Genomic DNA, 9,437 nt, shown 5'->3' with positions numbered 1-9,437 from the left:
CTTCATGAACCGTTTAATAATCATGGCAACAGCCCTACCCCGAATGAGGCTGCTGCTTGCCCCTCCCTCGGGGATGTGCTAAGTAAGGGCACTGCTCTGGAGTGCTCGCTCGCCATCGTGGCACTGGAGTCTTACTGCCATCATTACTTGGAACCTCAACTTGTCCCTGACTAGAATAAATAGGGGCCTTGCTGCATTCAGCCCTTTCCTCCTGCAACGGTCCCAGCTGTAGCAAAGCTGGTAAGGATTCACTGGGGCCACCAGGTAGCAGCAGTTCCCTCACTGTGAATGCTGGAGCTGCTGTTGGCGGTGCCCACTGCACACTACCCATCTTGGTACCAGACGCTCCCTGATGTGCAGCCCAAGGACAGTTTCCCATGTGGGAAGGATTTCTAAGTTCCTGTGTCTCATGGATACATTCTCTTCTGGGGGGGGGAGCCCATGGAGGGACTCGGCGTTTAGTGCGGTGATGGCAACAGAAAAGTTCCCATTGACTGCAATGTGCATTGGATCGAGCCCTTTGTTATGGGGTCTAGGAAATAAGGGGGACTCAAGTGCTATGATTTGGGAAGGGCGAGAAATCAAATAGCTCATGAATGCTGGGAAGAGAAGTGCTGGCCCGATGTGAACTCTGAATCGGAAGAAATCGTAGAATCATAGAACCATAGAGCTGGAAGAGCCCTCAGGAGACATCAAGTCCAGCCCCCTGCTCTAGGCAGGACCAATCCCAACTCAATCAACCCGGCCAGGGCCTTGTCAAGCCGAGACTTAAACACCTCTAGGGTTGGAGACTCCACTACTTCCCTAGGGAACCCAGCCCAGCGCTTCCCCACCCTCCTAGTGAAATAGTTTTCCCTAATATCCAACCTGGACCTCTCCCACTGTAACTTGAGACCATTGCTCCTTGTTCTGCCATCTGTCACTACTGAGAACAGCCTCTCTCCATCCTCTTTGGAACCTCCCTTCAGGAAGTTGAAGGCTGCTCTCAAATCCCCCTCACTCTTCGCTTCTGCAGACTAAACAGACCCAAGTCCCTCAGCCTCTCCTCACAGGTCATGTGCTCCAGCCCCCTAATCATTTTGGCTGCCTCCGCTGGACCCTCTCCAATGCGTCCACGTCCTTTCTGTAGTGGGGGGCAGTAAAATGAAGTAACTGGGAGAAGAGGTTTGTGCGAGCACAGACAATCAGTGCCACAATGGGCCGCGCAGTAAGGAGGCGCCTGGCTTCGTTCCTTCTGCTGGCTATGTCTACACTTCAGGGGTTTTGCGCAAAAACCTGCTGAGCGTCCACACCTCAAGCATGTTCTTTTGCAAGAAAATCTAGTCAGTTGACAGAACAGAGGGCTTTTTGCGGTGTAGGTATACCTCCTTGTATGAGGCATTACTGCGTTTTGTGCAAAAAGGTGTGTGTGGATGCTCAACAGGGGTTTCTTGCGCAAAAAGAGCCTATCAGAAAAAGCACAGGTGCTCTGATGGCCGTTCTGCGAATGGCCATCAGAGCTTTCTTGCGCAAGAGTGTCCCTGCAGTGTGGACGCTCTCTTGTGCAAAAGCAAAAGTGTCCCATTTGCAATGTGCTTTTGAGGTGTGGACGCGCTTTTGCACAAGATGTTTTTGTGGAAGAGATCTTCCTCAAAAGGCTTCTTGCACAAAAACCCAGATGTGTAGACACAGCCTCTGTGTCTATTCTGTCCTCCATCCTGTGCAGGGAGTGAATGTCACCCTGATCCTGGCTGAGAGGTGTGAAAGACAGGGCTGTGGCAAGAAAGCGCAGAAGCCAGACAACCATGTTCTGGCTCCCACTGCGATTGTAACCGTGACAGGATGCACATGCATTTCATGGCCACTCAAGTTAACACCATGTCTAACAGTCTGAAGTGCTACCGAAGAGCCAAGTTCCAGCTGGCGCAGAAATCCCAGCTCGGAACTGCTTGACTTCTGTACACAGACAATGTCAACTGGGATGTTTCATTAATATCCTGGTGTATAACCCTAGACACCCCCCGCCAGGGAAGGCTTTTCCATAATCTGCCAGACAATTCACATGCAGCACAAGAGATCATACTAATCTTCTAAAGCTGCCCCTTTCTAAGCAGAGTAAAAACACTCTAGTCCGATGTGCTGCAAAGAGCTGATCTCAAAAAGTGATGGCGGGGTCCTGTGAGATCCACCATGCCCCTAGCAAGGTGGGAGATAAAATCCTTTCAGATCTCTTATAGACATCACCTTTTATGGACAATAAAATCATTTTGTACATTTATTTGATCAACCTCCCTCCCCAAAATATGGTAAGAAATCATTGTGCAAATTCAAAATGATTAATTAAGCCTCTCTGCACATTATATACATGCAGGTATGCCTTTTTAATAATTCAGAAGTGTCATATTCATGCTTAGGCCTCCCCCACATACCCAAATATGTTGATGCTAGAAGACTTCAAACACAGAATTCATCTGTAAATCTAGAGTCCTCTGAGGGGAAGAAAAGTAGACACTATTTTCAAGCCTTTCCCATTGTAATCAGAATAAATAAAATCTTTAATTCTGTTTATCATTTCAAAACACGTCCAAAGGCATCTTCTTGTATCCTAAATAGGAAATGAGGAACACTAAGTATTCTCCCTGAGAAAATCTGCATACAGTTTTTTCAAAGCAAGGATTTGTTATCTTCAAAATCACACATACAGGTACACAAATCTAAAAGGCATGTTGAGGAGTTACATGGACAACTGATGGACAAACAGCTTATACTTGGATGAATGACAAAAGTGTTCATGAAAGTATGGAAAGAAAAATATGGAGGATCCCACCCTGAAAAAACTGGCAAGTAGGGGGCACTCACATCTACCTAGTGACAGCCATAGCTTCGCTTATATTGTATCTGACCATTTCATAATCATTTAGCCGAGGAGATACTGAGCAGGTGCAAACTGATGTAGTTCTAATGATATGTCATTTTACACTCGTGGATCTGACCCGATGAACTTTCTCAAAGGTTTTATTAACTCAAAGGGGGCCACAAAGAAGAGGAAGGCAAATGGATAAATGTTAAATAAACAGAAAACCACATGTAAATCATTAATGAAATCCTGGCTCCTCTGTAGTCAAACGTCAACTTCAATAAAGCCAAGAATTTTATAAATAATTAAACCATATTACATTTTTTAAAGCTCCAAACATATAATTAAAATCAGATGATTATTTGCCTATAACCTACCTTGTCTCGTCCCTTTCTACATTCTTTTATTATAAATAAGACAAATTCCTCAATTTCAGCAAAATGCTTGTGTGTGCTTAAGTCCATTTATTCTCCGCAAAACACCTAACTTCAGTGGGACGTCCTCAAGTGCATCTTAACTGGGCTCTGACTGCTGCTGCTCCCCTCTTGCATCTTTACAGGAAGGAACAGGTTGTCATTGGATTGGATTTTCCTTTTCAAAAGGGATCTGAGGCCAAATGAATGAAACCACTTTGGAAATCGTCATTTGAGCACAATATTGGTGAATGAAGCCACAACCAGTATTGAAGCTTCGCTGCACAGTGAGCCCATGTAGTGCTCTTTAAATTCAACACATCATGGTTTGAACCAAACAATATGCAAATCAAAATGAAGTAAGACCCTATGCTTGGCTGAAAAACAAATCATAAAGGGGGCTGCATGCTGCTGTGGGTACTAAGATCTGAGTGCGACATCCGAAAGCTGCAAGGTATTAGGATGTTTTCTCCACAGTGCATTAACTCACCTGTTTCTGTCTGACGTTCCGCAGCCGCTGACTTGGATGAGACGAGGCAAGCATATTTTCCCTCAGGATTTTGGATACTTTTCACCCTTATGCTTACTCCCCCCTCCACACACACCCAGTGTCAAAAGATCAACACCCTTTTGCGTGAAAAAGGTTGTTCCAATCTGTATATGCTTGAAAGTGGAATTGCTGTTTGGCACTGGAGGGAGGTTTTTGAAAAATCTAGGTCACGTACCATATGTTTAAGTAACGGGTGAGTTCACCTTTCTAGAACTTCTGAGCAGATGTAGAGCTTTGCATATAGAGAATTAATTTCACCAATGAGATATTAACTTGATAGCGAGGGTAATTTGGAGGTCTGTTGTCTTTATGGCCTAGGAACAGGTGTTTTATTCTGAACATGTGCAGCAGCATCCTACCTATTCCTAGGATGATCATTTTGCTTCGGTAGGTACCAGGACTGCAGGAATGTTTCAAATCTAAAGCAGTGTGCATGGAGGGTAATTAGTGTCTACACCTAGCTCTCTCTGGGATTAACTCTCTGCATGTGTGTGTGGTTTACCAGAGCAGCGGCTTTTCCGTGGAATCGCAGAACTTGGAACCATCTGGAAGGGTTACTGTGGAAACAGCACAGGCTGAAGGGGGATGGGGCGAAGGGATACCATGACAACCTTTTGGGGTTTCCCAGGAAACCAGTGTTGCTATGGAAACTGCATCACTCAGGTCCGAATTAGTAACTTCCGCTGGAAGGCGTTTGCCACTTAATCCTCTTGTGATAGATGCAGACACTTATCTCAGATACATTGGAAATGGACAGAAATACCCCCACACACACTTTGATACTAGGCTCGAGTTTTGTTTGAGGCTGCACAGTCACTTCTAAAAGCCCATTACTGATTTAATGGGAGCCTAAGTTTCCCCCATCTGCATTGGCCTCACAGGATGTTCAAACTCTTAGGATGCTCTTCGGTTAGTCAGTTGCTAATGTGGGAAGGATATTTCCCCACAAACACCATGCAGCCAGGAATTTCAGGTGGGATGAAACAATTCCATAGGTGGGAAAAGGAAATTAGGCACAGAGAATATGGGCAATTTTTCTGATTAAATCACAACTGATTGCACTTGGGTCTCTGAACAGATTAAAATTTCATAAACGATCTGGCTAGGGAAGAAAAGAAATCAAGGCTGTGCCCATGAAGGACATGCACCACATGTTCAATATTTAGCATAATTTAACAACATGGCCATCAGTAAAATTAAATGGTTTTCTCCCCCTTGCCTGCAAAAAGGCTCTGCCATATAATTTTATTTTTCTCTTCTGACTCACGGTTTTCTGTCCAACAAATGCGTGAGTGTGTGATCGAAAGGGAAATCGGCTGCACAGTGACTCTTTGCAAAAACGAGAACAAACCAAACCAAAAAAAACCCCCAAGCTCCAAAGCAGCCCTGCAACATGTTTCAGAATAAACACCTGTTTCAACGGGGAGCGTGTTCTTCTGTTGTTGTCCTTTCATCTTCCCTTCCATAACCACCCTCATCCTCTTTTCTTCTGATTATTTTGTAATCCTCTTCTTTGTTCTTTAATAGGAATGATCTAAAAAATATATGTGTAAAACAAGGGCACACGCAGACCAATGAAGATGCATGTTCCAGACAATACCGATTACATGGTCACTTTGCATTATTATTTTTTAAACATTTCCTCTTTTTAAACATCAGTGAAGATCTTTTTGATGTTCACACAGTTGGGATTGTTTGTGGTTGTGCAGTTTCCCGTCTTAAAGGCAGCCTGTTTGAATGCAGTGTTGTTGATTCCCCCCTCCTCTATCACCATGTACTCCGACTTGCTCAGGGTGGAATTGCTACGTGCCTTCCTCAGCTCCTCCGTAGAGGAGAGGTGCTGGCAGCTCCCGACATGTAGATATTGGGCTTGCTCCTCACCTTCAGTCTCCCGGTGGTAGAAATAATTGAAGTTGGAGACTATCACAGGCACGGGAAGGGCAATGGTCAGAACCCCAGCAATGGCACAGAGAGACCCCACAATTTTGCCCCCAATGGTGATTGGGTGCATGTCCCCATAGCCCACTGTGGTCATGGTCACCACCGCCCACCAGAAGGCATCAGGGATGCTGCTGAAGCCTGAGCTGGGGTCATCAGCCTCTGCAAAGTAGACAGCGCTGGAGAAGAGGATGACTCCAATGAAGAGGAAGAAAATGAGCAAACCCAACTCCCTCATGCTGGCCTTGAGGGTCTGCCCCAGGATCTGCAGCCCTTTGGAGTGTCGTGAAAGCTTGAAGATACGGAAGACCCTCACCAGCCGAATGACCCTGAGGATGGCCAGGGACATGGCTTGCTGGCCATTCCCCTGCCTCTCGGCCAGTTCTGTGCCCAAGGTGATGAAGTAGGGAATGATGGCCACAATGTCGATGATGTTCATGATGTTCTTGGAGAAGGTGGCCTTGCTGGGGCAGGCAAAGAAGCGAACGAGCAGCTCGAAGGAGAACCAGATGATGCACAACGTCTCCACGACAAAGAAGGGGTCGGTGAAGGATGAGACCATGGAGACAGCTGAGGAGGAGGAATTGGTAAAGACCTCCGTGGCCAAGGGGCCGCTGCTTGTGCCAAAGGTCCCCCCGGTCGCCTCATAGTCACGGTCGTCCCTGAACTCTGGCAAGGTCTCCAGGCAGAAGATGACGATTGAGATGAGGATGACGAGGACCGAGACAATGGCGATGCCTCTGGCTGGCCCAGAGCTCTCCGGGTATTCGAAGAGGAGCCACACCTGGCGCTGGAACTCCTTGTCGGGCAGAGGCCGCTGCTCCTCGCGGATGAAGCCCTCGTCCTCCCGGAACTTCTCCATGGCCTCCTCACCCAGCTGGTAGAAGCGGATCTCCTCGGAGAAGATGTCGATGGGCACGTTGACGGGGCGCCGGATGCGGCCTCCGGACTGGTAGTAGTAGAGGATGGCGTCGAAGCTGGGCCGGTTGCGGTCGAAGAAGTACTCGTTGCGCAGGGGGTCGAAGTAGCGCATCCTCTTGCGGGGGTCACCCAGCAAGGTCTCGGGGAACTGAGCCAGGGTCTTGAGCTGCGTCTCGAAGCGCAGGCCGGAGATGTTGATGACCACCCGCTCGCAGCACTCGTGCTCCCCGCCTGGGGCGTGGCCGGGGGGCAGCGGGACGTGGGCCGGGGGGTGGTCGTAGCGCTCCCCCCCCAGCAACGGGTGGGGGTGCTGGGGCTCCTCCAGCAGGGGGCCCCCCCCGCCCACCACCACGGTCATGCCGCCCTCCTCCTCCTCCTCCTCCTCCCGCCCGGGCTGGGGGGCGGCGGAGGGCGGCTCGGTGTAGCCCGGGTTGTGGTGGCTGCTGCCGCCGCCGCCCCGCGGGTGCCGGCTGCAGGAGGAGGCGGCCGGCGAGCGCAGCAAGCTCCGGTGCTCGTCCATGCAGGGCAGCGGCGCGGCCGAGAGGAGAGACCCGCCCGCCGCCAGCCGCCGCCGCTCGGCTCAAAAAATCCGCCCCCCGCCCAGCGCCGCCCAGCGCCGCTCAGCGCGCCGGGGCCGCCCCCGGACCGCCCAGCCCGGGCGCGGGGCGGGCGGGGAGCCCGGGGGCTCTGCAGGGAGCCCCGGCTACCCAGAAGGAGCCCGAGGCGATGGAGCCAAGCGGGCTGCAGCCCAGATGCCTCCCAGCGGGAGGTGCCCACCCCAGGCTAGGAAGCATAATGGGCATCCCGGGGGGGGGGGGGGGGGGCAGATCGGCTCGCCCCAGGATGGGCACGACCCAGGCAGGGCTCGGGGAGTCCCTCTCCACTGAGGTGCTGAAGCTGAGACATGGCCAGCCAGGGCACCGGGAAGGCACCAACCCGTCCCGCCCAGGCCAGGTGGAGCTCAGAGGGATGCCCCCCGTGCCAGGAGCAGGAACACGCCCAGGCTGGCAGTGCACAGGCTCCAGGATAATAGTCCACTGTGCTTGGGTCAGAAAACCCGCATTCTCCCTGCCACGAATTGTGAGGCAGAATTCACACCCCCCCTTGGGACATATACAAATGTCATTTCAAATCCACATCTTGAAACAAAATACATTTTAAGGGAACAAGAAACACAAACAAAAGGTTTTGTGTCAGCATTTGGATGAAGTTGTGATTTTGTTGTTTTTATTTGAATTGGAAGAAAACTAAAGGAAATAACATTTTACGTCAGAACAAAACCAAACAGGTTTCATGGCATCTAGAACTGTTTATTCAAACGGAAAATGTTTGTTTCACTGTTTCCTGCGGAAAAAACCAAGATCTTTCATCAAAATTAACTTTTTCCTGTGAAAATTTTTCAGTTTTGATGAAACATGGTGTTTATGTGGGGAAAACACTCTGCACAAAACATGTTGACCAGCTTTAATAGTTACCTCCTCCACCCACTTGGCCATTTCAACTAAGATGCTCACCGAGGCAATATTTGCTAGGTAGCTACAACAATAAACTTGCCTGTTTTGGGCTGCACACCCAGTGATAATTAAAACACTGAACCAGTGGGTATCGCAACACAATGTGGTGGATTTTTTCAATAAGTGACCTCTTGCTCTATTTCCTGAGCTAAGTTTTTTCTCCAGGACGCGTCTTGAAATGCAGGGTAGAATTCTATGTACATGATTCTACTAATTCCTGGCCTGCTCAGATTGCTAAATTGGAGAGGAGTCCAGTCCAGATCCTGGCTAAACAGCAGTGTTTTCCAGAGAGAAAGGGATAGCAAGATGGGAAATGTAGAGCACCAGTTTTCTAGATTCTACTCCCCACTTTGATTTATTGCTTTGGTTATTTTTAAACAAAACAGCCTCCAGAAGGGGGAAACCTATAAAAAGATCAAATTTATTTATACTTATTAATGAGCTGTAGAAAATACACGAACGTATAAAAGGAGCCAAGAATACATGGAAAGCTACAAACAAAATTACAAAAAGAGGCAGGGTGGATTTATCAACAGGCACACCACATGAAAATATCACACAGAATACCCATGCGTCTAACGGAGCTCAAGCTAGCTTTCCCTTCACCACACTCTGCCTCAAGAAATGGAAAAGCTCCAGATCCTCTTGTGGCATCATTCTAACCCAGAGCCAGATTGGCCAGTGCAAAACACTCTGCTCATTCACTGGAGGAGCCTAGGACTTCACACCCAGGCCAAGCAAAGCCTCCTCCCAAACAGCCTTTTCTTGCAGGCAAATATCCTGCGTGTGTCCTTGGCACCTAATAGGCAGCCAGTCTGATGCTCTTCAGCACATGTGCCTTGTACTTCAGGGTGCTCACCTCAGAGAATATCTGCCCTTGAAGACATCTTATCTGGACAGCTACAGCCATGCAGAGACTGAGCCACGTGTTAAGGAGCATACCCAACGTGGTGAGCATGTCTGTGATATGCGTCTCACAGGCCTGCAGAGGAGAAGGGACAAAGGGGACAGTCCCTGGGGCCCAGTGATTCAAAGGGGCGTAGGCCAGCAGAAGTGGCAGCTGGAACCCTGAGTCCTTTCAGTCGCTGCTGGAGCACGGCACTGAGTGTTCCGGGCAGCGCTAAGGGCTGGGGGTGCCACACTCTGGGTGGTGCTGAGCGCTGCCTGTGGGCCAGCATGGTGCACTCCGGGCAGTGCTCAGAGCTGGCTGTCCCCAGCCCCACCCCTTCTGCCTTAGGCTCCACCCCATATGACCAAAACTCCAA

At 49.3% G+C, this 9,437-nt stretch overlaps 1 protein-coding gene across 1 annotated transcript; it reads right to left on the bottom strand.

Moving 5' to 3' along the window:
* Positions 1 to 905: 905 nt before the first annotated feature.
* LOC102453417 (potassium voltage-gated channel subfamily A member 3) lies at positions 906 to 7,241 on the bottom strand. The gene has a single exon (XM_075910063.2). It carries the CDS (start codon positions 7,176 to 7,178, stop codon positions 5,448 to 5,450), a length of 1,731 nt encoding a protein of 576 aa, XP_075766178.2. The 5' UTR covers positions 7,179 to 7,241; the 3' UTR covers positions 906 to 5,447.
* Between the last annotated feature and the right edge of the window lie 2,196 nt (positions 7,242 to 9,437).

The sequence above is a fragment of the Pelodiscus sinensis genome, chromosome 27 (genome assembly GCF_052426305.1).
Source record: "Pelodiscus sinensis isolate ZL-2025 chromosome 27, ASM5242630v1, whole genome shotgun sequence".
NCBI lineage: Eukaryota > Metazoa > Chordata > Testudines > Trionychidae > Pelodiscus > Pelodiscus sinensis.
The sequence above is the reverse complement of the archived record's forward strand: the minus strand, read 5'-3'. Positions and strand labels throughout refer to the sequence as shown.

Excerpts from the sequence above, each read along its gene's own strand:
- LOC102453417 (XM_075910063.2), bottom strand. The coding sequence starts at position 7,178 with ATGGACGAGCACCGGAGCTTGCTGCGCTCGCCGGCCGCCTCCTCCTGC.